We start from the raw sequence: 27,817 nt of genomic DNA on the forward strand, positions 1-27,817 counted from the left end.
TCACCCTCATTATTTGTGTTCTGAAATCCAGAGAAGACCACCGTGGCTGCCGTTGAGGCAGTGAGCTTTACCTGTTCCCACATCTCTCAGGCGTAGCCTTCCCCTCTCCATCTTGCATATTCTATAACTAGGAGAAACATCATGATTCCATTATTTGGCATTCTACTGAGGGCTTTGAAGAAGGGAACCTAGAAATGGATTATCTTTACTTTTCAGGACAGACATAGACTGGGCTTAACTAATTAGGTTATAGCAAGAAAAGTATATCTAAGTGAGACACGAGGTGAAACTTTTTGATTTTGACATTTGAAAAACGCCGGAATGGCTTTCTCCAGAGAACTTTAAGAAAAGGATACCCTCTCTTTCCCTTTCCCCCTAATCTGCGTAGACCAGGGTTCTTAACCTTTTTTTAATGCCATGGACAGTTTTTGGCTGTCTGGTGAAGCCTATGGATTCCTTTGCATAATATTGTTTTTAAATGCATAAACTAAAATATATAAAATTACAAAGGACCAATTATACTGAAATACAATTATCAAAATGTGAAATGAAAATAACTTCGCAGGCTCCAAGTGAAAGGCTAGATCAAATGCCAGAAACTAGAGGATGGAGACTTGTACAACGTTTAAAGAATTACATACATATGAACTTTGGGAATCAAGTTTGGAAAACTGGCAGTCACATTTTTCTGTTGTCTTTCCTCTAGATACCATTGATGACTCAGATGGTGGACTGGCAGAGAACCACGTGGATGGGACAGTGAGCATGCTAGGTGGTGGGGGCCGGAAGCCTCACAAGTCTGGCATGAAGGAGTTAGCAGTGATACGGGAGAAGGTCATAGGGCAGCATCGACAGCTGGGCAAAGTCAACATGCATCACCATATCCATGAAGACACAAAGAAACTGCGCCCACCTCCTACCAGGGTCAGAGGAGAGGGAGAGAGGGATGGGTGGGAGAGGTGAATCGCATATTGATGAGAATCTGTATATGTAGACAACACTCAATTTCTTTGCACATGGATGGTGGAACTGACAAGAGAATTGTGGCAATGGCGTTGTTCTAGGAGACCTAAGGTTCTAATTCTTTGTCATTTAGTACCAGTGTGACCTTGGGCAAATCACTCTCTGAGCCTCAGTTATCTTTTCTGTATGATGAGGATGATAATGTACTCATCCAAAGTCCATTGCTATATGCAAAGAAAAGGAATCAGAAACTGCGTTCAGATCCTGTATCAGCTATTTGCTACTTGTGTGATTTGGGGTCTCAGTCTCTCTGGTTCTCAGTTTTCTTGCATGTAAAATGAGAAGGTTGGACCAGAATACCTGTGACATTCTTTCTGGCTCTAAATCTATGTTCCTTTCCATTTCTTATTAGACTTTGAGATTAGACCAGAGAAAGATAAATAGATAAATATACATGTATGCATACATACACATATATGTGCGTGTATATATATTCATACTTCTATATTTGTATAAATAAATTCAGATCTGAACCTCCTTTAGGGTCTACCTCCACAACCCTGTTGCTCCCAGTCTAGGAATATGGTGGGATCTTACGGGGTAAGGGGGAATGAAACTTGGGCTGCCCTGGATGATGATGACTGAAAAACAACAAAAACATAGGTATTGTACTTAAAAGTTTGCAAAGAGCTTTACATATGTTATCTCATCTGATCCTCACAATATTCCTGTTGTTATACCCAGATGTGGAACCTGAGGCTTAGGGTAAGTGATTTGTCTAGAGTCACATGAACTAGCACATGCCCAAGGCAGGGGTCAAAGAACTGAGTTCTGACTCCATCTCCAGCCTTCTTTCCACTGTTCGATGCAACAGATGTAGACGTGCTAGTCAGCCATTCCCACCCTTTAGTTGTACTTTCTTCCTGCAAATGGTTTTTTCCAAGCCACTGAACCCTTCTCAAGCCCACCAAAGCCTTTCCCCAGAGCTGTGGCAGTGCCAGGGAGGAGAGAGAGAAAGCAAGTTTGTCCCCTCCTCTGCTGTGTGGGAGTTAGCTCCCCTCCTTGTCGGTCAGCAGGCAACATCCCACCCCCAACCTTCTTTTTCTGTCTCTTCTCTGAACTTCCTCTCTTTACCTCTTGGCCCTGCATAGACCCCCTGCCAGCAGGAGCTGGACCAGGTCCTGGAGCGGATTTCTACCATGCGCCTCCCAGATGAGCGTGGTCCCTTGGAGCATCTCTACTCCCTGCACATCCCCAATTGTGACAAGCAAGGTCTCTACAACCTCAAACAGGCAAGTGGGCACCTGGCCTCAGGGTATTTGAGGTGGGATAGAAAAGTAGGATAGAGGTGACCATTTTCCATCCAACTGGACACTTTCAAAGCCAAGACGTTTGATGGGAAGATATAGATCTATAAATACAGTAATCCTGACTTGTCCTAGCCTGCCTTCCTCCTACCTCTCAACCTCACCCCAAAGTTATATCTGCTCACGATGTTCCTTGTTAACAACATGCAGTTGAAAAGACTTGGTGAATCAACGGGGGAGGAGACTGAACTTATTGACCACTGGGCTAAGCCTCAGAGAGCTAGTGATCCAAGAGCTGGCTTAACTCTTAATGGATGATGCTGAGGGTGATGACCTCCTCTATACCCCACCCTCTCCTCTTTTCTCTCCCCAGTGCAAGATGTCTCTGAATGGTCAGCGTGGAGAATGCTGGTGTGTGAATCCCCATACTGGCAAGCTGATCCAGGGGGCTCCCACTATCCGAGGAGATCCTGAGTGCCATCTGTTCTACACGGAGCAGGAGGCTCGGGGGGCACATGCTCAGCGAATGCAGTAATCTGGAGCCCACTAGTACCCTGATGCCACCTTCTCCTCAACCTTCCTCCCCAAACATCAGCAGAGAGAGGAGAGTGGCTGGGAGGGTGGGAGTGCTGGTGGTGGTGATGGTGGTGGTGGTGGTTCTTCCACAAGTTTTGACACGTGTATTTATATTTGGAAAGAGACCAGCACCTTGCTTGGCATATACCCTACTTTCCCCCTTTCCTGCATGAAATGCCGACTCCCTGTCCCCTTCTCTCTTCCCTTGTTGGGGAGAGAAGGAGGTGGCTGGGTGTGTGGAAGCCAGTGAAGGTCTGGGAAGGGGAGGAGGTTTTTATTTTTGAACCCTGTGTCTCTTTCACCTAAGATTAAAGGAAGGAATAAAAAACACAAACAAACTGTGTCTTGAACATTTCTGGGATGCGGAGAGCAGAGGCTGTGTGTAAACATGGCAAAGTGGGACCAATCTCTGAGGAGGAGGATTGGGGCAGGAATTTTTCTGAAATTGTATAACCTCTCCAGTTGAGATCAAACCATATCAGCTCCAAGAAACTTATCTCCCTCCCTTTTCTGTGGACTACTCGATACTGACCTCCAGTCCCATTTTGCCTATGACCTATGGAAAGATGACTCTCTGCTCTAAATAAAGGTCCCATAATTCTCGCTTTCTTCCTGCTTTGCCAAAAAGAGAAGAGAGAGTTCAAGGACTTAAAAAACAAGAAGTTGTCTGTGAAAGGAAAATGCGGAATTAAGAGATAGTTGAGGAACATGGGAAATGGGAATCCTCAAACACTGAAGTTAGAGTTAAATTCTTGTTTTATTACTTTAAGAGCCAGAGAATCGATCAAACAAACAAAACTATTCCACTCTCATCAAGAAGTCCAAGGATTGGGAATCTGGGGTGTCAGTGGTCCAGAGGCAGTGTGGCTAAGGGAGCCTGTCCTGTGAGCTGATGAAATTGGATGGTAGGACTGAATGAGCCGATTTTCAATGAGAGAGTTGTGATATTTGCACAGGCTGCTACATGTGCCCTCTCCATGGCCATCAGGAGGCAGCTAGGTGGTATCACCAGCCCTGCTGTTGAAGACAATCAGCCAGCATACCCTAGCATCAGAGGGATGCTGGAAGGACCCCCTAGAGGTCCTCTAATGTACTCCTGTCGTTTTATATAGGAAGAAACTGGCCCAGAAAGGGCAATGGACTTGCTCAAAATTGCATAGGTAGTAGGTAGGAGAGCCAAGATTCAAACCCTGGATACCTTCTGACTATAAATCCAGGACTGGTCTATCCTAGCCCAAATCTTCGTTCTTTTGAAGCCATATGGGGGTTGCTAACCCTCTCTCTCTTTATTTCTCCCTCCATTGCTTTGTTTCCCCATCTCAGCAAATCCAATGTTTCCTTAAATCATAGAAAGCTGGAAGAAATCTTAGAGCCCATCCCACTCACTTTACAGATGAAGAAACTGAGGCTGAAGAGAATTTATATGTTCATAGAATAACAACAATAACAGCTAGCATTTATTTCATTAATAAGCTTAAAACACTAACCCTCTTGAGGGACCCTACATCGTACTTTTAAATTTGTAAAGTACTCTACAATGCTCTTTCATTTTATCTGCATGACAGCCCTTGGAGGTAGGTTCTCTTATTATCCTCACTTTATAGATGAGGAAATTGAAAGTAGACAGACTGAAATAACTTGGCTAGAGTCACACAGCTAAGAGTCTGAGGCTGAATTTGAACTCCTATCTTCCTGATTCTAAGTCACCTAGCTGCCTCCTAGTAACCACAGAGAGAGGGCATTGTTAAGGGCCTGTGAAGGTACCAATCTTTCTCTTCCTGAAAACTGGTTCACTTAGACCCATCTCATTACCTCGTTGGGCAGGTTATTTAACCCTGAAAAACAAAACACCACCTCTTTCCAGTTTCACCAGTCTCATTTGCAATGAGTTGAAAGGTGGGAGGTTGAGTGTGCATTGGTTAAAGAGGTATCAATGCATCCATTGTAGATTGAAATTGGAGAAGTTCCAGAAAGTGACAAGACTAGGACAGAACCCAAAGTCCGTAAGGGAAAATACTTGAAAATCATTTCTTCAAAACTATAGCCAAGGCTCCAGAATACTCAAAGTAGGGCTGTGCTGCCATCTTGTGTCAGGGCCAGAAACTCCAGTTGCAGTTCTTCGGAATTGCAGATTATTTTCCTTTATTGGAAGGAGTGGTGCAGTGTGTAAAGATTGATGACATGAGAACTTTTGCTTTCCATCTTTGGTTCATTTCCTTCATCTTCTTTTCAGAATGAGGACGGGAGCAAAAAAAAAAAAACAAGGGAAGGGGACATTCAGATCTATTTTTATTGTTCTGTGTGAGGTTTTTAGATCCACTATGCTTACCTTGACCTTGTTAGGACCCTGAGATGTAGTGGAGAATGATCTAAGTCATTAGTTCCCAACCTAGGTTATTTCAAGGGATCAATATTCAATAATATATTTTCTTCACTATTAGATACTAATAGTACCATTATTATTATTATTATTATTATTATTATTATTATTATGTGTGTGTGTGTGTGTGTGTGTGTATGGGGGGGAGATATGAAGTTTTGGTAGGGTTAAAAGTGTTCCTTCTACCCTAAAAGGTGATTAAAAACTCCAAACCTAGAAGATATGGGGCGGTGCAGAATAATGAGTAGAACATAGATTTGAAATTAGAATTCAGTTTCTCCCTCTGCCATCTACTTCCTATGTGATCTTGTGCAACATAGAGTCTCTGGTTCTCTATTTCCTCAACTTCACAAGGAGGCAGACTAGATGAGCTTTAAGGGTCTTTCTAGTTCAAAAATTTTTATTTTATGATGGACAAATGGAATAATTGATTCTCCCTGCTGGCAGAACCACAGACTTGAATTTCACATTTGGAAAAGACCTCAGCAACCATCTGGTTGTTTGTCCTCCTTCACTTAAAAACATAGAATAAGGTGATGTCTTGACTCATGCGTGAGTTGGATTTAAGTGAGGCAGAGTTGCACAAAACTGTTAGTCTCACTCTCAAGTTCAGTGTCAAGACAAAAGTCAAGATGACAGGTGATGGCCAGGATGCATTGGACGATCTTGGTATCTTCGATGTCTGACCAAACTCTAAGCCTCTGTAGCACCTGTTTCAGCTGCTTTCCTAGCCATTGGAACAAATTGTTCTCATCTGCTCATTCTCCCAGGGGAAGTTTTCATGTGCTTGAGCTAAACACCTCACCTAACTCACCAATGGATTTGTGGTTACCCTCAACCTGGTTTAGCCCATCTGCTGAGATGGTTTACTGGGCTGTGGCAGCTGTGCATGCTACAGCTTTTCAGAGCAGCACTCATACCAGAGGTCGTCCCTGAACACCCCATATATCCCATCAAGTCCAACCAAATCGATCTTGCCAAATTAATTTCTTCTATGATCCATCCAACAAGTGGTCATCTAGCATTTATTTGAAGATACCCAGCTTATTACTACATCCTGCAAAAACATATTCCACTTTTGGGCAGCTCTAATTATTAGAGGCTTTCCCCCCAACATCAAATCTAAATTTGTTTCTTTACAACTTTTCCCCTAGTTCTAGCCCTTGTGGTCTAACAAGTCTAACCCTTCATTTCCCTGACAGTCACTCAGATTTGTAAAGAAAACTATCATGTCTCTTCTAATTCTCTTCTAGGCTAATCATCCCTGGTTCCTTTGACTAATCCTTGTGTGACAATGACCGGAGTTACTCTCCCTCTAGCTTGTGAATTTCCTTCCTAACATGCAGCATCTCAAACTGAAAGCATATTTCGGATGTGTTCTGGTCAGGGCAAAGTACATTTTCTGGGAAGCTATGCTTCTTAATTCACATTGTATTAGTTTAGTCTTTAGCCTCCTACAGTCATACTGTTAATACATATTGAGTTTCTAGTTCACCAAAACCCTCAGATCTTTTTTTCCTGACTGATTGGTGTCCAACCATGCTGCCACCATTTTGTGCTTGTGAAGTGGATGTTTTGAATAGAAATGGAATACTGCCTTCATTCATCTTATTAGATTCAGCCCAATGTCCAAGCTCATTAAGATTGTCTTGGGTGTGTTAGCTCAATTTGTGTCACCTGTAAATTTGGTGACTACTCCATCTATGTCTTTATCTAAGTAATTGATAAAAATGTGAAACAGTGTAGGACCAAGAAGAGATTCCTGAGGCACTCCACTTCTCTCCAATGGAGACCTTCTCAGTTAATCTTGAGCTCTTTTTTCTATCTCTGGTTTCCTGGCAGCCTCAAGCCCTCCTCCAGAAGAGAGATAGGGTTTGAGAGACTATATGGTGCTGAAACTGAAAGCTGAAATTGCTTTGTCGAAATAGTGGTGTTCTGCACAATGGGAATAGAGGTTTGATGAAAATCTTTGGGTGCTTGGCTCCATTTTCCCCATGAAAAATTAAATATGTTATTATCAAAATCCTTCTTAGGTGCAGTAAGAGAATAATGTTCCCAAGGCATCTAGGTGACACAGTGGATAAAGCATTGCTTGAGAGTCAGGAGGACCTGAATTAAAATGTGACCTCAGATACTTAACAGCTGTGTGACCCATCCCCCCATTTTTTAAAAGACAAGAATGTTAATGTTTTAAGTTAAGCATAAAAATAGGTTTTCTCTCCTTGCTTTTCCACCAAAATTTTCATGATTCCTCCTCCTCACCCTTATCCCCAATTGCATTTTCATACCACCATATCTCTTGAACCAGCACTAATGGGCTGATCAATAGAATTTTAAGCTCCAAGTGACCTGTGTTCAACCAGGGAAAACTAGAAAGAATGAAGGCAATTGACTTAAATTAAACTTGGGTTTGATTCCTGGTTCACGCTAATTTAATCTTTGTGTGAATAATTCACATCCCCAAGGTGACTTGGGATTGCCTAAGTATTATAGTGATCCTACAGTCAGGAGACCTGTCTTCAATTCTGCCTCCACCATTAGTAACTTAGTCACCTTAGGCAAGTCATTTTCTGGGTCTCAGTTTCTTCATTTGTAAAGTTAAGATAATAGACCTTTTAGGTTCCTTGCAGTTCTAAAACTATGGTTCTGTAATTCTTCTCTGGGACTCAAGTTTTTCATCTATAAAATAAGGGGGGATTGGGTTAGATTGTCAGGATCCTCAAGCTGCTAAATTTATGATCTTTCAAGACTTATGACAGTTACTTATTGGATGTGTTGTGATGAGCAGGTGAGCATTCTTTTTGTGTATAGATTATTAAATTTCTATATCATACTAGATTAATATTAGATTAAATTTCATGATTCTAATTATTTCTCTAGGCCTTGTTTCCTTCATATGTAAAATGAGACCAGATGGTTCCTTACTACCCTTATATCTCTAAATCCAGGACCCTGTAATTTTTCTCTCAGTTTCATCATCTGAAAAAACAAAGAATGAGTTGTTTTCAGTAGTGATCTCTCTGTCTTTCTCAAAGATTTAAGAGATATCAAGAATGGGGTAAAAAGGGGTTTGGGAACCTGAATGGAGGTGGAACCAGATGACCCCTTTCCGTTCTGACAGGGTGTAATTCTATGATGAGGTGATCTCCATGCCCCATTCACCTTTATAACTAGAAAACTGTATTATGCAAGAATTCTCCTACATCTGCTTCAGCATTCTGAGGATGTGAGCCTTGTGATTGGATTAAAATTTCACAGTTTAGGATAGTAGGGTAACAGTATATTCTCCGTTCCTCCACAGAGATGGATTGGACAAATGGCTCCCATTTCTGGGTTTTGCTTTCCTCAAGCGTTTTGAACATTCTTGATGGGAATGATGACAATATACACAGAGGCAGACTAGAAGAAGTCATCACATTGAATATATCAGGTTCTGGGCTCCATGAAGGAAACAACATGGGGAGATGGTTCATGGGATCTCTGAAGAAAAAAGCTTGGATGATTTAATGTGAAGGAGGGAAGTTTATAGGATCCAGAGAATGCTTAAATTTCTTGTTCAGTCACATGACTCTTCATGACCTCTTGTCAAGGATACTGGAGTGGTTTGCCATTTCCTTCTCCAGCTCATTGAGGAAACAGAGGCCAACAGGATTGAATGGCTTGCCTTGGGTCTAATAAGTGTCTGAGACTGGATTTGAACTCATGAAGATGAGTCTTCCTGATTCTATGTCTAGGGCTCTATCCACCATGCCACCTTTCCTATGAATGAATGTTCACTAACTCTTATAACTATTAAGAGGGTAATTATTATCCTTCCAGGCTAATGGGAATTTAGGATGGGTAGAATTTCCCAATTAAGCGATAGAGGTCGTGGGATGGCTTAGATTCAGTCAGAAGACCTTGGTTCAAATTCTGACTGTGTCTCTACGTAACCTTTGACTAATCACTTAACTTCTTTGAGAGGAGGGAGGTTAAATAACTCAGGAAAAAAGTCCTGATCTGCCTGCTATTGATGCCAAGAATACTTTTTCAGGAGAGAATGTCATAGAGGTCTTCAAGGAGCCAAAAATGATAACTTGGTTTAAAAGTTATCATTACCTTTTCAGTTAGAGTTAGGGGTGTAATGGAAGTTGTAATCCCACCTCCATCATTAATTTAGTTATAAAACCATTGGATAAATTGCTTCTTTTGTAAAATGAGATTGGCCTCAATTGTCACTTCTTTCCAATCAGTCAATCAATCAATCAATCAATCGATATGTATTCCTTTCTTCCAGTTTTAACATTTGATGACTAGACTGCCCATTGAGCTCCAATTCAGGAGGGGATAGGGATAGGCTACCTACCTCTGCCTAAAACAGAGGTGACTTTTTTGTTTTGGAAGGAAGAATTAGAGGCAGATAGTTAAAGTCACAGAAAAACAGCTATGAGCTCAACACAAAGAAAAATTTCCTCAAAGTCAATACTGTTCCCAAGTATCAGGCAACACTGAATGCTCTCAAACTGAGGCTGAATCCACAATTTTGAGAGATGTGTTGGGGATTCCTGTTCCAGTACCTGTTAGACTAAGTAGCCTTTTCCCTTTGAGATGAAATGACCCCTGGGGTCCTTTTCAGTTTGACTGTTCTATGATGATTTCAGGTGTTAGAAATCTGAATGGGTGGCTGAGGGACTGTGAGATCTCCTCTCTCTCTTGAATGGTTTAGATACAGATCTTCCTAAGAATGGGGAGTTAGATTAGATCCCACTTGCAATTTTCCTTGCCTCCTTGGGACAACAGACATAACATATTGGCACTGCCCAAGTCCAGGGATACAAGACATATTACATTGGTCCATTTGAGTGACTTGTCCCAGGATTCTGATGCTCTTGGAAGGGGCCTTCTTAGCTCTGATTTAGAATAACTGGACTCTGAGTTGGAAGGGAAGTCAGAAATCATCTAGTCTAACCCTCACAGATGAAATAACTTAGGTCCATTTCAAGTAGTAACCTTTGCCATTGATCCTTCTCATCTGACTTTGTATCTACTCTTGGCTCGACCCTCACCCCTTTGCCTGCCCTATCTTTCCTAGGTCCTTGGAGGAAGCTGACGCAGGCTAACTGAATGCATAACTTTATTAAATAAATGCTTTGTCATGACAAAAGACAAAGATCAAAGAGTAACATAAATTATAAGTTGAATAAATAGTATACAGCAACCTTCACTTTTTTAATAAAATGTGAGATCTTTTGTTTTTTTATTTTCTTAAGTACAAAATGCTAAAACAGGAGCTAAGCTCTTCCACATTCAGGTTTTTTTTTGTTTGTTTTGTTTTATTTTCCACACATTGAGTTTTTTTTTTGTTTGTTTCACGTTTCCATCCTTTTCACTGGTAAAGATTATGAGTATTTATTTAAAAAAATTGGAAAAAAAAGAAGAGAATAGAGCTATGGTACTTATGTAAAAAGCTATCAAGAACTAAAGTAAAATGTGTCGTGGTTATTGCTATCTTAAAAAAAAAGAACCAGGTTGAAGACTCGGAATCTGAGGGTATGTTGTCCGATAACTGTACTATCCATATAGACGCCTAGTTGGTGGTGCTAGGAGGAGATACAGGGCTCATGCTAATGATCAGGAGCTGGGAGTGGACTGGGGAAGGTGAGGGGGGGCACATGACTATAGGGGAACCCCTTTCCCCTCACATCTCCTCCCTCTGCCCCATCATCCCCCCAATTCCCTTCTGCTTGCCCCCTGCAGGTCTGGAGAGAGAAAAAGAGAGAGATTGGAGTCTATGAAGAATGACATAAGGACACACTCTATTAGAAAATCAAGAAAGTTTTTTTTTTTAAAGAAATAAAAAAATTAATAAGAAAGCAGAGGAGAGATAGTGCAATATAAAGCCTTGCACACTAGTGGTTTTTTTAAACAAACAAGGGCAGTATAAGGCCCAGGTTGTTGGTTGGTGGAAACCCTTCTCTCCTTGTCCCATCCCCAACCCAACATTATGCCTAGCACACCCAAAAATCTGTCTGAGAGACCAAAGGTCTTTTCTCTGTGGCCAACTACACTCACAAGTTACTAACCTTTGAAGTATACCTTCCAGGGTTAATGGGGTTGGGGGAGAAGATCCTCCTCCCCTTCCCCTCAGGGCTTGGGGGTAGCAGTGGTAACCAGTAGAGACTGCTTGTTATAATAATTGACCTACCTGAGATGGAAATGGGTCAGCTCCACATCCCTAGTTTCCTTCCCTTACCCTATGAGTCACCATGGAGACTGCATGGGCACTAATAGTGAAGGAGAATTGGGGTATGGACAGAGGACCTGATGGGTTCTCCCTATACCCCTCTTCCCTTTTAGGAATGAATGTCTCCAGGCTTCTATACACCTGGCTGTTAATTTAAACTATGCATATGCATCAGATCTCATTTCTTTCCATTGCCTTGGGGATGGGGTAGGGGAAATGAAAAGTCAGTTCAGGCCCATCCTCCCTCTGGAAGAATACTGAGGCAGTTCCTCTACTTCCAAGAAGAGTGAGGCAGAAGGAGGAGAACTAGGAACTTCCTAAGCAAGGCTTATATATAGGGAGGCTGGCAGGATACCCTGATAACCCAGAGCCTAGAGCATCAATGATGAGCAAAGGCTTGGCAATGGCCAACCTCAAGAACTAAGGATGAAGATTTCATAGGAGCTATGAACTCCTGTGTCATTTCAGACCTATCTTCCCAAATTACCTTCTCTCAGGGCATGGGCCCAGTGGGAAAAGGCAGTGTCCTTTTGGTCTCATCATCATTATCTCTCAATCCACCTTCCTCGGGCTCAGGTCAAGTTATCTGTTTGGGACACTCAGTTCAGGTAGTCCCAGAAGTTGTGGCCACCTCTGGATGCTTACTTCCCAGAAACATCCTCATGCAGTCTCTAAGAGCTAGGTACCTCAAAGGGATAACTAGGGTTTGGGTCAGTAGACTTGAACTTTATCACCAGGCTGCCTCCACCCATGGAGATCCATTCCCAAGGTTTTGGCGGGTTTTTAAGACAACCTACAAAGGTAGACTGAGGGGGTTGCGAAAGATGGAAAAGGAGATCAGGATGGACTTGACTTCTATTTTGGAGCTAAAGGAAGACCCCCTTTTATCTGAACTTTGAAGTAACAGTGCACTGACTTCCTCTTCCCACAGCATCCTCATTAGTTTAGCCACTTCTAGCGCTCACTCATGAGAACTGCATAAGCTTATGTCCAACCTCTAGGGATGGAGCAGAGGATGCCAAGGATCGGGAAGTATTCCATCCAATGGAGCAAGAAATGGGGATAATGAAAGGATAGGAGAAAGAAGGAAGGAAAAGAGGGTCAAAGAGAAAAGAGAGAAAACTCTTTAAGGAAACAGAAGATACAGGAGTGTAGGAGAGGGGTAGAAAATGAGAGGAAAGAAGTGAGATTCCTGGCTCAGTCTTATCTTAGGGGAAATGGCACCCCAGCATCTGCTTAGCAAATCCCAGACCAACGGATTGCTCAAGATCCAGGGAGAAAAAAAAAATAAAAGAGAGAAATTAGAGAGCAAAGTGAGAAAGGATTAAGGATACTGGCCTATGTAAATGTGGGGAATGTCCAGGGTGGGGGTGGGATGGGAATAAGGATTGGTGCAGAGAGATGGGGGAGGCACACAAGGCCCAGGTATGGCCCTACTGCTACTCTCCCCTTCTGGCCCTTTGTCTCAAGTATGATTATTTCCCTCTCCTCTCCCTGACCAAATGTTCTTCCGGGGGGGGGGGGTGTGGGGGGGTGTGGGGGGGTTGGAAGTAGGAGTGAAGACCACTCCTCTGGATTATTTGCTTACACTCTACAGTTCTGAATATTCCAGCTTCACTGGACACTAGTGCTTCTCTACCGTACTCTCCAGATTAAGGCGGGACAAGTTTGAGGTTGGTCTCCTTGGGAGTGTGACACTATTTAAAAGGTATGTGTTTTGAAGGGATGTATCCATAAAGGTCCATGCCAGCTTCCTTGTCTCCTTCTGACCAACATTTAGCCTAAAAGCTACACCATTCACTAAGGAACGGCAATGTCTTTTCCCATTCCTGTAGCAGAAGAGGAAGGAGGGAGGGTGAGCTTGGGTCAGAATTCTTGTTATTACCAGCACAAATGACCCATGCCAGCCAAAATGTCCTTGGCATCATCCTGTCCCTCCCTTCTGAGGAAGGAAGAAGTAACCGACCAGAGTGGAATCGGAGGCAGAGAAAGAACCCTTGGCCCCAAACCTGCTCTACCATAGTGGCACCCTCCCTCTCCTGACCCTCCAATTCTCTTCCAAGTTTCCATCAATTTCTGGCACCTAGTTAAGCCATATCCTGTCCTTTCTTCTCTTCTGGTATCTCCTTATTGTTCAAAACTTCTGACTTGGGACAGCCAGAGCACAGCTCTCCTCTGGGAAGCAAAGTTTCTCAGAGTGGAACAATGCATGTCCTTTTCTCTCCTCTCCCTTTAGTCTTGCATCTAAGCTGGAGAGGGAAGTCTGGGGAACATACTTCTGCCCTGTTCCCCTGTGCTCTGATGCTGGAAAGAGATAGGCAAGGAAGCATCCATCTCCAAGGCACTGGGCAAGGCCCTTGTTAATTGTTTTCCCAACAGGGACAGAATTAACCCAAAGTTCTGATCTAGGCTCTCTACTTTTCTCTCTCTTAGCTACTTCTCATTTCAACCTCTCATCCCCTTTCCCAAGGTGAAGAAAGAGAGTTTCAAAATGCAGTCTCCATCCAGCTGAAACCCAAAGGCTGGAAAACCACAAATTTCTGTCTCATAACCTGTGGCTTGGGTTATGGTTGTGAGCAGGACCCAACTCAGTTTAGTGTAAAAGCCAGAGTTATTTCTGGAGAGCTACAAGAAATAAAAAAGGGAGGTGTGGGGGACAGAAGGGCATGTCTGTGTGTACACAGGCACAGAATTGCCTGGGTACATGTCTGCCCAGACACTGAGGCCAGGAGAGCCACAGGGTCATGGGAAAGCGCTGATTCAAAATGTCAAGGGGTCTACCTCACAACTTCACAGGCAGCACATGCCTGAGTCTTCTGTTTGGGAGAGTGCCAAGTGCACCCCCAAGTGCCAAGCAGATGATTCTGGTATTTTAGTTTGTGTTGAGGGGGAAATCTGGGCTTTTCTTGGCTTTGCCAGACTGAAAAGAGTCCTCAGTGCCCATTGAAACTACTTTTGGAAAGTCAATGCAAACCATTTAGAGAGAAAAAGACAGAGAGAAAGAAAAAAAGATAAAAAGTATATATCTCTATATGTAGACATATAGCCTTGTGGATAAATACAAGCCCACACAAATGCTTTGCCAGTCCATCCTCCCCTGTGGAGGCTACACTAAGAACTGAAAAAAAAATCCATATCCACACCCTTGGCATTATTTTAGTCACCTTGGAAGAAAAGGAAATTCCAAGGCTGTGTATGTAGTCATGACTGGTTATGTCTGTATGTGGCCTGAAAGCTACACACAGACATACACGCACATGATGTGTCAATATATGTCTGTCCAGAAAATCCTACCAAGCTAGGATCATTCAGAAGTTTGGATTGTTTCAAAACTAAAACAGTAATGGAATGCATTTTCATTTTTAGACAAACCTTGGAAGAATCGGGGGTGAGGGGAGAGGAATGATAAGCCTGAAGAGGCTTTGGGAGCTGACTGGAGGAGACACAGGAGAACAGAGCTCTGGTTTGCCCTTTTTTCTACCACCAAAACCTCTCTCCTCTTTCTGCCAAACCCTTCATGGAGCAGTTGGATCCCACCTAACAGCCCAGACCCTCCCCAGGCAAGGCTGCTTCCCGGCTAAGGGCCTGTCTCGGCAGCAGGACATGGGCCAGGACGGGTCACTAATGACTTCTCCTCTTGGCTTTCTGGCTTTCTTGACTTTTTAATGTCCTTCTCAGGGATGCTCTTCTGTTACATGTCTCTGTTTTCCTCTTCCTCTCTTCCCTTTTCCATTCATTCTCCTTACCACCCCATTCTTCACCCCATCAACCAAAAAAGGGGGGTGTCTTCTTGGCTTATTCTGTCTCTGTGGCTGCTTAAAAAACAAAAGGTTGAGAACTTGCTAAAGATTCCGAGGTCCTTAGTTTCTTCAAATATTTTTTCCCTTAAATGAGATGAAATGAGTGGCATCCTTGGGGTGGAGAGGGGCACTGGCTAGAATGGGAGAGAGGGAGCTGGGGAAAAGCTGGGGAGTGGGGGAGGTGAAGGGGTAAGGGATGAGGGATGGGAAGGATGCCTCACTCAACATTGCTGCTGTCAAAACTGTGACACTGGAAATCACCATCAACATATTCCATCCCTGGCAGCTTCATCCCATACTTGTCCACGCACCAGCAAATGCCACGTTTGCGGCCCCGAGATGGCTTGCACTAGGGAAAGAAGGTGAGAAAGACACAGATGGGCTTGGGGTTGGCACAAGGTGAAATGGAGGGAGAATAGGTGAGTGAAAAAAATTTCATGTCTAAATCCTGGAACCTGGTCTTTTCTCTTCTCCAGCTGGGCATGTCTCACTCCCCCAAGTTAGGATTATGTCATACACAGCAGATACACCATCAAGATTTTCTGGTCTCAAGGGAGGGCTAATCCCTCACAAAATGATGAAAAAGCCCATGTGTTTATCTTAGGTTTCTTCCACTCCCCTTTTCAATCATTCTCTCCCTCTTCACTGCTCCAACCCACCTAAAGTCAACACTTTAACTAAGAGCTCACAAAAATGCAGGCAAAGATAGTTCAATTAAGTTTTAGTACCACCCCCTGGCATGTTCCCATTTTGAAAAGCTACAGCTTAGGGTGTGTGTGTGTGTGTGTGTGTGTGTGTGTGTGTGTGTGTGTGTGTGTGGCGTGTGTGTGTACCTGTATGTGAATGAACAACAATGATAAACCCAAAGGAATGAATACATTCTTCAGAATGATGACATCCCAAGCACTGGGTCTCCTGGATGGGGGAGGTGATTTTAGAAAGACAGGTTGGGGTGTGTCCCCAAATTCCAATGCTGACCTCACCTATTCATCAAGCTGGTCCTGACAGGCAGCCAGAGTAACTGAAATTTACTTGGTCCACTAATGCCCTACCTTTCACCACAGACTATTTCTGTGTGTGGTATATGGCATCATGTTGGGCCCATAATGTTGGACATTCAATAAGGACTCATGGATTGGCTGAAATCTGCATTCCTTTGATTTTTACCTCCTCACAGAAAAAAAGGCATCCCCCCCTCCTATTTTTGGATGCTAGTTTACATTCCATTGTCCATTAAGCAAGTACTTTTTGAATCCTTGTTCTCTGCCCTCCCATCCCAGCATCAGCTTGAAAGAGATTTCTTCCTATCTTCCTCTCAATGGAATTTGTCCTCCATAAATCATATTCCCCTAGTCTCCCCAACCTATTATAGCTACAATCTCAGATTCCAATTTTCTGACCCCTGATGCCACAAAGTTTATACTACGTGACTCCAGTTCATAGAGAGAAGAAAAGAAAGGGGCAATGCTTACCTGTTTCCTCTTGTAAAACCCTTTACGGTCACAGTTGGGCAGGTAAACAGTCCGGGGAACCATTCGGGGGCTGGTTTTGAGCTCTTGCAGAGAAGCTTCCATGTGTCTGCGGCAGGGGCCCTAGGGCAAGAAGTGAGAGTTAGAAAAGTTAGGGTAATCACTTGTGACTGCTACAGGGGTAAGACCTAGGGCCACTTCTGCATGGGTGCATGGTCCTAAAGACATTATTCATTTATAAGATTCAAGTTCCTTTCTGACTGATTAGTTTTTATTAAAGATTTTTTTCCCACATTAATTCCAGATGTTACCATGTGGTGCCATGTTAGACCAGGGTTTGAAGAGGGTGCCCTTCTTGCCCTTGTACCCCTTTCCTCACCCTACGTATTCTTTACCTTTCCTGAATTTCCTTCCTCAGAACAGTCTCTGCCCACATTCTTTAAGCACAGGGTTCCAATGCTGAACTGGGTAGGGGTGTCATTGCAGGGAAAGCCACACAATCCTGTGAGCCATGGGGGCAACCCAAGATTAATTCTCTCTGGTGTGATCCTGACTTCTGAAATGTTCTTGAACTGATTGGAACCTGTGCAGGTCCACAGAATCTTCTCCCTGACTTCAGGCTAGTCCCCCATTCCAGCCAGAATACAGCTCCCCACTTTTACTGGGGCTCACTTGAGTCTTTCCAAGGTCATTCTTCCCCTGTCTTCCCCATAACACCTATTTGGGGATCTTTAGCCATCCCAAAGAAATGCCAAGAATGTGGCATGGGTGGTAGAGTAAATCAGAAGTTATCTCCATTAGGACTCACTTGTTCAGACTCTTGTCTCATCTCAGGGACAGAGATGACTCGGGACTGAGCAGTGTTCTCAGCAATGCCAACAAATTTGGACTGGGTCAGCTTCTTCCGGCGGTCTTTCTTCAGGGCCTCAGCCTTCATCTCAGAGAGGTGAACGTGCTTGGGTCGGAAAACTTTTGGGGAGTAGGTCTCCTCAGCCATCTCTGAAGTGGTTGGTTCCTCATGCTCTCGGGATTCCCTCTCTAGGAAGAGAAGTCAGAAAGAAGGTCAACGACTAGGAACTTAGGGCCTGTGGAGCATCACAGAGGGAGAAATAGTAAATTTGGAAGCAGATCTGGGTTTGTTTCCAGCTCTTACAGTGTATTGCACTGCATTGCATGGTATTTTATTGTACGGTATTGCAATGCACTGTAATTGTATCCTTGGGTAAGTCACTTCTGAGCCTCAGTTTCTGCATTTGGAAAATAGGATTAAGAATACCTATGGTATCCAACTCCCTATCAAACTCTCAGTGGATGGCATGTTGGAACTGGAGTCAAGAAGTCCCCTAGTGTAAATCCAGCTTCAGAACTTACTAGCTAGTGTGTGACCCTGGGTAAGTCACCTAACCTCTGTCTGCTTCAGGCTCCTCATGTGTAAAAGTGGGCACAATAATCGCACCTGCTTCCTAGGGTCTGTAAACTAACATTTATTAAGGGTCAGCCATGTGCCAAGCACTGTGCTATGGAACTGAGGATACAGAGAAAGGCAAATAAACAAAACAAACAAAAAACAACCCAGTCCCTATTCTGGAGGATAAAATAAGATAATACTTCTAAAGCCCTTTGCAAACCTTAAATCATTCTATAAATGATAGCTGTTGCTTTCATCAGTATGTGAAGCACTAAATCAATATCAGCAATTATTATTTGATGGCTAGAGAACATGGAAAGCAGGTTAGTTGGCCTTTTCCTCGTGTACAGTCTGTCCATTTTTGTCCCAGTGTGTGTGTCCATCCTTCTTTGCCAAAGAAGACCACGCCATCAGAGAAATGATGACATGACTTGCACTTGACTTTGTTTGTAGTGAGGGAGGGCTGTGCAACGTCACCAGCCTCACTTCTCCTCCAGAGCCATCTGAATCCAGTGACCAGATATTCATCAGGATGACTGGAGATGACCCAGGATGAAGCAACTGGGGTTAAGTGACTTGCCCAAGGTCACACAAGCTAGTGAGTGTCAAGTGTCTGAGGTGAGATTTGGGCATGGGGAGTAGGAGATTGGGGGATATACAGGGCAAAGAGATGGGTTGGAAAAACACCAAATTGCAGAAGAGTGGTAAGGAGGAGAGCAGGACCCCAGACGTAGGAACTAGAGGGAAAAAGAGACAGGAAATGAAGGTCTTGGCTTCTTTCCCCCACCCCGCTTAGTCTCCCTTTCCCAACCTGGCTCTATGATCTCTGTCCCAACCAAGCTGGAGTGTTACTTAGGGCTCCCTGGTAGGCCAAGAAAGTCTGACAGCTGAACTGTGGCTAAAGCAGTTATATATAGGAGAGGGCTGATGAAAGTCTATATTTAGCTGACTTACGCCCTTTAACAAAACTGGGCTTTCTTTCTTTTTCTAGTATTCTTTCTCTCTCTTTCTTTCCCTTCCTTCCTTCCTTTTTTCCTTTCTTTCTTCCTTTCTCTTTCCTTCTTTCTTTCTTCCTCTCCCCCACTGCCAATTTTTTCAGATGGCATTGGCAATCTGGATTAAGTTCTGATCTCCCCAAGCACCCTCCCTCGTATTCATCACCTTTCTCTCCACCTTTCATTTACATATCTGTCTACAGTTTACAGAATGCTTCACATTCATTTTTGCATTTTGAGTCTTAGGACCATGTGAGATAGGTAAGGCTGATGTTATTACCCCATTGTAGAGATAAAAAAAAATGAGGAAAAAAGAGGTTAAGTGATTTATCCAGTGCCACCCAGCCAGCAAAGTGGCAGGGCTGAGCACAGCACCCAAGACTTCTGCCTTCAAGTTCAAGGTGTGTTTCATGATACCATGTTATAAGTCTAAATCTATCTCTCTACAAAACCATTCCATTGTCCCCTTTATGGGAAGTTAAGTGGTGCACTAGATAAGACTCATCTTCTGACTGGCCTCAGATACTTACTAGCTGTGTAATCTTGGGCAAGTCACTTAACTCTGCTTGCCTATAGAATGAGCTGGAGAAGGAAATGGTAAACCACTCCAGCATCTTCACCAATAAAACCCCAAATAGGGTCATGAAGACTCAGGTACCACTGAAAACAATCAGACAGCACAAGCCCCCCACATATATATTCATGCCACTCCCTTCTTTTCATACTTCATCCTTTTTCATCTATAAAGTGAGGGGGAAAGAAACATTCTTGGAGAAGATCCTAAGGGCTCAATAGGAGGTAAAGACCAATAATCCCACCTTCAATTCATTCCCATCTTCTCTGTAATTCCAAACCCCTACATACAGTTCATTGGGACACATGCTATAGTTAGCATTGCAGTTTAGCCTGGGCAACACAAGTGGTGCTTAAATACATGTTCTCTAGGCTATTACCAGCCCCAAACTAAAGAACAAGGAAGGGTTTGGTGGAATAGGAAATAGACATAAACCAACCAGAACAATAAGGCAGAAATCAACACTGGAGGCAAGGGAAGCACTATTAGCGGGAGAGTTCTGAGTGTGCTGACAGCCAAGAAACAAAGAATACCCATTCCTTTTGTCTGAGTAGCTCAGTCACTGAAGTCCTGAAAACAAAACAAAACAACAATCTTCTCCAAAACAGAATCACTATCTCTTGGAGCTGGAAGGACCAGGAGTGGTCATCTACAACCTGCTCCCTAACTGAGGCATGAGACAAGCAAATGGTGGCCTGTCATTGTCTTGGGGGCCACCTTGTCCCCAGTGGACGAGATCCCAGAACAGAATAGGGAGGTGCTGCTGTAGAGAAGGAAGGTAGTTCTGCTAGGTCACTGATGTTTCTGACTGGGTCAGTTAATAATGGGGAGACAAGTATAACTATAGAAGCCAGAAGATGGCAGCATGAACCCATAGTTCATTACATACAACACCCTCTTTCTTCTGCCCCAGAATTTGTAGTGATTGTATAAGATGATGGGAGGGAATGAGATGAAAAGAATGGGAAGATTTTATAGCTGAGCAATGTTAACTTTTACACAACTAAAATTTTGAAGTTGAGATCTCTTTTTCTTTCTTTCTTCTTTTTTTTTTACCCTTCCTACAACCCACACCTTCTCTGAAAACAATATTTGGTAACCTATTTTCAGTTTAAATGCCTAACAAGGCTTAAAGGTACAGTAGGATGAATCTGATTGTGAAATGTCAGGCATCAGTAAGTAATTCCATCGTTGGAGCCTGTTTTCAGGCAGGTGGGCCTTCCAGAGGAAGTTGGATCTTAAGAAGTGGGACTCTTTGTAACATAACTAACCAATTTGTGGAACCATGGGACTTTCATAGTATCCTAGAGGGAGTGAAAGGCCACCTAATCCAACTCATTCTTTTTTTCTGTTTCTGAGAGGTCATCAACCTCAACCTTTTTTTTTAAATTTTACAAAATAGAGAATCATCAGTCTACAGCTGAAAGGGACCTGAGAGGTCATTTAGGTGGACCCTCTCACTGTGGAGAACATAGGATCAGAGAAGTATAGATGTAGAGCTAGGTGGGACCAACTCACTCTTTTTAAAGGGTTGGAAACTGAAACTCAAGAAGTTGAATGTCTTGTAGAAGTTCATAGGTAGTGAGAGTAGGGAATGAGACTTGAACCTAGCATTGAAGAACTCTATAGCTGGGCAACCAAAGAGACATCAACAGTAACCATCAAATGATCACTTTATTTTCAAGTGTCCAATAGAAAGTCTAACCATATAATGATTATTTTTAAGTGACCATTCAAAAATTCTAACCATCTAATGATTATTTTCAAGAGGCCTTTTAGCCTGGTGATTTCACATCTCTTTGTCCATAAAGGTAAAACTATAGATTTAAAGGCAGAGTCCTTGGTTTGAATCCCAAGGTTCAAAATTTATAAGAATTGGGGGCCAGTCACTTTATCTCTCTGGGTTTCAGTTAGCTTATCTATAAAGGATCCCTCAAGTTCCTTACGGTTCTAATGTTCTTTATTGCTCTAGGAGAAACATCATACAGCTTCTATCTGTTTTTATTAAACATTCTTGTTCTTAGAAGGCAGATGGATAATGATTGAGACAAGAACTTAGAAATATTCTGGGAGTTCGGTTATAAAGAGTAGGGGGTGGTGAATGACTCCCAGTCCCCTACCCTAAACCAGTTTGAAAATAGAGTGGATAAAAAGCAGAAAGGGCTGGGAATAGGTGGCTGAAAGTCAAACAAAAGAATGGGCTTCCTTCCCCTGGGGTTGGGCCAGCACCTGGCCCAGGCAGCTGACAGATTCTCTTTCCCCAGAGGCACCTGTTTAGCTGGAGCTCAAGAATGCTGACCTCTGTAAGAAGAGAGCCCAGGGGTGAGTCTTTTTCTGTGCCACCTCCAGCTGGCATAAGGTGCTGACTGATTTCATTGCCTCAGGCTATCTTCTCTACAGGTCATTTATTCTGAGGAGCCCAGACTCCTGTACAGTACACCCAATCTGACGAAGTGCCCTCCTTCCAGATCTCACCTGTTCTTAATGTGTTCCCTGCAAAAGAGAGGCCACAGGGTGCCTCTGTCTACCTAAATTGTATCTTTACCCCCTCAACTCTGAGGTATACCACCTTAATGCTGCAATTTGAAAGGTTTTCCTCCTTGCTTTTCTACAGAAGAGATCACAGTCACTCACCAGTCTTCTTAGAATGAATATCCTTTCCCAGGAATTTCAAGTTAACCCATCCCAAGTTTTCTAATATCCCCTTAGAATTCTCCTAACTTTCACTTATATCTTTCTTGGGAAAAGAGGGTTTTAAGATTCATTGCATAAACCCTAAAGCTTACATTAACTTCTTTTACTACTTGGGGTTCCAGTAATGGCACACACCTAGCTATGATACAGAATCTAAACATTCCTGTCTCCACATGTCCTAATGTCAATACTTCAAGGATTGTTGGGGTCAGGTGGAGTTTATGAGTGAAATCCACATGGTTAAAGTGGAGAGAGTAACTGGATTTGGAATTAGATATTACCTGGGTTCCAAAACTGTTCCTGATGCTTATACCTGTGAGTCACTCAACCAACATGGGCCTCTGTTTCCTTATTTGTTCATTGTAGATAGCCTCTGAGATTCCATTCAGTTCAAGATCTATGAGCCTATGACCTTTCTGAAAGTCAGTTTCCTTATCTATAAAATGAAAGAGTCAGCATAGATGACCTCTAAATCTATGATCTGGGTCTACCTTAGATCTCATGCTTTTTTAAAAAAAAAATCCTTCTAGATGCACATCCCTGTTGACCTTGACTCCACATGGCTCAGGCCTTGGGGAGTAAGAAGATAGAATAAGATAGACATTAATAAAAGACAAAGGCCCTTTGTCTAATTATGGACTAACCAAAGGACAACAGACTCTTGGAGATGGTCTTGGGACTAAGAGAAGGAAAAAATAAGCAAAGTCATGATTTAAAGGGTTAGAATGGAAGCAAACAACTGGTAATATAGCCTGGAGAAGAGAACAGTGGGTGATATTCAAGAATTATAGAGGAACAAGCCCTAGATTTGGAGTGAAAAGACCTGGGATTGAAACCTTGCTCTCTGAGACTCCATTTTCTCCTTTGTAAAATGGGAGTAGGTAGACTAGACCTGGGGTTCTTACCCGGAGGCTTACAGGGTTGTTTTTAAGTAATATTCTTCTAACCATTTCATGGTATACGTATTTTCTTTATCATAGTGGTTATTTTTTATATTCTGCATTTAAAACCTTTCTGCAAAGGGGTCCATTGGCTTTTTCAGACTGGTGCTAAAGGGGTCTGTGAGAGAGAAAAATAGAAGAGCCCCAAGGATTTCAAAGTTTCCTGCCATCTCTAAATTCTATAGTACTAGGAACAAAGCTAGAGGGGGAGGAATTCAAGTGAGAAATTAGGGAAAGAACTTGACAGTGGGCCTATTCTGTTGAACGCTCAAAGGGCAATCTACTTAAAGAAAGGATGGTGCCCAAGGATGGACAGCAGAGGGAGACAGAGACACGTGCCAGAGAAAACCAGAGGCAGCCCATGGCCTGCTGTCCCAGGTCAGAGCTGAGTTATAAATTATTATGAACATAAACAATTCTCCAAGCTGGAATTTGTGGGTCTGCCTTGCGCACACCATCCAAAAGTTCTCCTGCTAGCTGTGGTTCTCTCCAGTAATTAAAGGACATGAAGATGTGGGAGCACTGGAGAGGACTGCTTCAAAGCAGCTCGGTGTGGGTGGGCAATGCTAGAAGCTAGGGAGCAGAAGGGGGGGGTGAAGACGAGAGTGATGCAATGCCTCTGTGCTACCTCGAGGCTATTTCTGATCACCTGGAACAGAAATTGTCTTGGAGAACAGAAAACATATATACATGCCCAGAACTCTCTTGCCCCAGTCTAAATTCTTTGGCAAGATGGGGGTGGGGGAAGGAGGGAGAGGGGACATGCAGAATGGTCACTATTCCATCCTTGGAAACTCATGTCAGTCCAACAGACTTAATGGGTCCTCATGGCCTTATCTTTTTGAGGGCTGGTGAGTGGTGGATTGGGCTGTCAGCTTCTCTCACATTACTTCCCTCTTTGGGGTGGAGGAGAGCCCGAAAAGGAGTCCAATAAGCATTTCTGCCTTCTGCTCTCCCCAAATTTCCAACCACAGCCCCTTTAATTTTGGCTTCCTGACCCAGTTTCAAGACTCCTCTGCCTCCCTGGAATGAGATGCCACCCATGTCTGAAGAGAGGAGGGCAGGGGGCCTCAGACAATTTGTTCCCTCTGTTCCAAAGTCCAAAGTACTTGGGGGACTTGGGGAAACAGATGATTCAAGTCCTGAGCCCTCAGCAAAAGTGACAGTCCACAATTCTCTGTTTTCTCCCCTTCCTGCAGAACTTAGACTTTGAGTTTTCTGGTAAAGACTGGTTCAATACTTAGGAAGGAGGTTTCTACATGAGTCTTCTCCTTCCCTCTAACCCCATCCCACTCTGTCTCTTTCCCCTCTTCCTTCTTTGTCCTCCTGCCCCTCCCCACTGTTCTCTCCTCTCCTCTTCCAGTCAACACTCAGCTGGTCAGCAGCTCCCCTTCACCCCACAAGACTGCTCTGTCTGGTGATTCAATTTAGGCCTCTGGAGAAGAAAAGCAACATTAACCCTTTCCTAGTCAAAGGTGGGGGGGGGGGCAGAGCTAATTCAGCCTCGGGCACCATCCAATCACAAGAGCACCAGGACAGTTAACTCAGAATGCCCAGGTGTTCATCTATATCTGCATTTGAATGGATGGGGCACAATTCGCAAACCTTCCTCGGCCCTTTCTCCCAGTTTGTCCCTGCATTGTCCCTTCCTCTTCTCCCCCACTCGTTGTTGCTCAGATTCCATGCTTCTGGAACCAAATACAACTTTGGGAACAAGGGATTTCAGGAGGGATTCTTTTTTTTTTTTTTTGGAGGGGGAAAGGTAAGGCAATTGGGGTTAAGAGACTTGCCCAAGGTCACACAGCTAGTAAGTGTCAAGTGTCTGAGGTCGAATTTGAACTCTGGTCCTCCTGACTCCAGGGCCCATGCTCTATTTACTTTACCACCTAGCTGGCCCTAGGAGGGATTCTTTAAGGAAAAGGGCAACCTCTAAAGCCATGTCTCCAGAGAAGAGCTAAATTTATTCATAGCACCCCACTCTGCATCAAGAACCCTGGTTAAGTCTTCGTTTTCCTCTTCCCTCGGCCATGACATTTGGAAGCCAAGACCCCAACGTACAGTCAGAAAAACTGAAACCCGAAGCAGGTAGAAGTTGACTACAGATATTTATTAAGCCCTAGGACCTCCTATTGTCTGTGAGTTGGAGGTATGTGTGTTAGGGGAGGGTGTCTAGAGCTGGATGAGAATTGGAACTGGTCTTCATCCCCCAACATTTGTACCCACCCACATCTACAGGATATGTCCTTTCTATCTCATTCTCAGATGTTCTGCTCCTGCTACCTCTGTTAGGTGACTTTTGACACAACTTCTCCAACTATAAAGTGAATGGGAGAGAAATGAATATAGAGAAAGAGCTCTAGAGGTCTTGGTTCAGAAAAAGCAACATCTGATTGGCTGCATGATCCTAAATAACCAGCACCCTAAGGCCCAGGAGAGAGTGAGCACCAGAAATCTCCCATTTCCCATTCCCTTGGAATCTAGGATACAGAAGAAGTCTTAAGTGTCTATGAGGAACAAGAGTTGGTTCAGTAACTTCACTGACAATTCCAACTCAGGTTCAAATCCATTCTCCAGAGAACAGTGCGTCATACAAAACAATAGCAGTTCCCATTTATTTAGGTTTGGAGGGAAATGGAGTGGTACAAAGGAAAGTGTGCTGGCTTGGGACTGAAAGAATTTTGTGCCATTTTTTATCCATGTGACCTTGGACAAGACAGTCCACCTTCTTGGATCTCATCATAAAATGAGAAGGCTGACATCCCTTCCAACTCTAAGGCAAGTGATTTTCTCAAAAAACAACCACCAAAAAAACTCTGTAAAGTAGGAAACACAAACATTATTATCTTCATTTTTATAGATAAAGTAACTAAGGTTCAGGGAGTTTAGGCAATTTTTCTGTGGTTACTCATTTGTAGTCAAAATTCAAGCCCTGGTTTCCAAATTGTAAATCTAGTGTTACCTCTTTGTGAGCAAACTCAATTTTTCTTTGCAGGACGAACAAACTTGGTGTTTTTCAAAGCTGGCCTGTGAAAGCAGTGGTGTAGTGTGGAGGCCACTGGACTTGGGAAACAGTGTCCTACTCTGGACACTTACTAGCTGTAAGCAAATTTCTTCTCTGTATCTTGGTTCCCTCATCTGTAAAATGGACATGATTGGGTCTAAAGTCTCTTCCTTTTCTAAATCTATGATAATATGAACCTGTACCAGGAGACCCTAGGAAAAATGGAGGAATAGGCTCCATACTGTTCTTCTCTCTAGAATACCCCAGAGTTGGTGGGATCTTCTCTAGAGAGCTGGCTCCAAGTAGCTTGTTAGCCTCCTATATCTCCCGTGCCCCTCATCATTTGTCCTTGGTCCTGAGTCTAGCTCCTAGCTCAGGAAACCCCTGTCAAGATGTCACCAGGGGCTTCATTTTTGGTCCCTAAGCTTTTAGGAGATGCCCTCTAATCCTGAGAGCTAATCCTGGAGATAAAATGACTCTGTTGAAACAATGTTTAATTTTATCCTGCCCTGACTCTTCCCATCCCCCTGGACTACACGTGACTCTAATTCTCCTCCTTAGGCCACGCCTGATTGAGTCCTGTGTAACCCAACTGAGTGTACCTCTAGGCTTAGTCAATAGTTATGGGTCTCCTCCTGTACAACATCACCCCCAACCCTCATGATGTCCCAGACACCAGCATACAGCATGAACACACCTTGAGTCATTCCTGTACAGGTTCATCTCCCCTTTCCAGGGAGAACACTGCTCAATTCAAAAAGCATTTATCAACCACCAGGGGCACTATGCTAGGTGACGGAGAAACGAACAGATCTCTTGCCCTCAAAGACACTTACAACATCACATGCCTAACTACAAGGTAATTCAAGGAGGTTGAGAGCATTAATAATTGGAGAGATGAAGGAAGCTTCCCTAGGAGGTGACTGACACAAGAACTAAGCCTTAAAGGTAGAAGATGAGTCTAAGAGTAGGAGATAATAGGGGAGTGAATTCCAGATAAGGGGTGGGGGTGGGGACACTAGCCTATGTGTCTTCATAGTAAGTGCATGGAAGAGGGAGATGGAATGGGGGGTTGGGAGGGCAGCTCATAATCCAGTTTGGCTGGAACACAAAGTACATGAATTAATCTGAGATAAGACTGGGAAGGAATGACTAATGTGATAGAAAGCTGCAAAGGTAGCTTTGGAGCTCAAAGGTGGAAGATCTCTAAAGCTAAGCTGTTTGTATTTTATCCTGGAGGAAACAGGGAGCCATTGACCGTCCTTGAACAAAGGAGTTAACATGATCAGACTTGTGCCTTAGAAAGACTTGTTTTGGCAGCCATGTCAATGATGGATGAGAGAGAAGAGAGACTGGAAGTTACTCTGATATTCCTGCCATTTTATTCCTTTGACAAATAGAAAAACCACTGGCAGATAGCTTATTCACTCTCACCATTAATTCTGGTGGGACCATGGTGGGAGACTCTTCCAGGAGACATGTACCT

The 27,817-nt window shown here is 43.4% G+C and overlaps 2 protein-coding genes across 2 annotated transcripts in view; one reads left to right on the forward strand and one right to left on the reverse strand.

The window, feature by feature from the left end:
• IGFBP2 (insulin like growth factor binding protein 2) overlaps positions 1-3,184 on the forward strand; it is a 40,205-nt gene extending 37,021 nt beyond the window's left edge. Inside the window, exons 2-4 of the mRNA XM_072617654.1 lie at positions 707-924; positions 2,115-2,255; positions 2,644-3,184. Of these exons, the coding sequence (XP_072473755.1) occupies positions 707-924; positions 2,115-2,255; positions 2,644-2,805 (521 nt within the window). The 3' untranslated portion in view covers positions 2,806-3,184. The remainder of the gene's footprint in view (positions 1-706; positions 925-2,114; positions 2,256-2,643) is intronic.
• Positions 3,185-10,322: 7,138 nt separating this feature from the next.
• Positions 10,323-27,817, reverse strand: part of IGFBP5 (insulin like growth factor binding protein 5) — a 29,689-nt gene continuing 12,194 nt past the window's right edge. Inside the window, exons 2-4 of the mRNA XM_072617655.1 lie at positions 17,527-17,756; positions 16,722-16,841; positions 10,323-15,598 (exon numbers count right to left, since the gene is read on the reverse strand). Of these exons, the coding sequence (XP_072473756.1) occupies positions 15,467-15,598; positions 16,722-16,841; positions 17,527-17,756 (482 nt within the window). The 3' untranslated portion in view covers positions 10,323-15,466. The remainder of the gene's footprint in view (positions 15,599-16,721; positions 16,842-17,526; positions 17,757-27,817) is intronic.

Source organism: Notamacropus eugenii, chromosome 6, assembly GCF_028372415.1.
Source record: "Notamacropus eugenii isolate mMacEug1 chromosome 6, mMacEug1.pri_v2, whole genome shotgun sequence".
Taxonomy (NCBI): Eukaryota; Metazoa; Chordata; class Mammalia; order Diprotodontia; family Macropodidae; genus Notamacropus; species Notamacropus eugenii.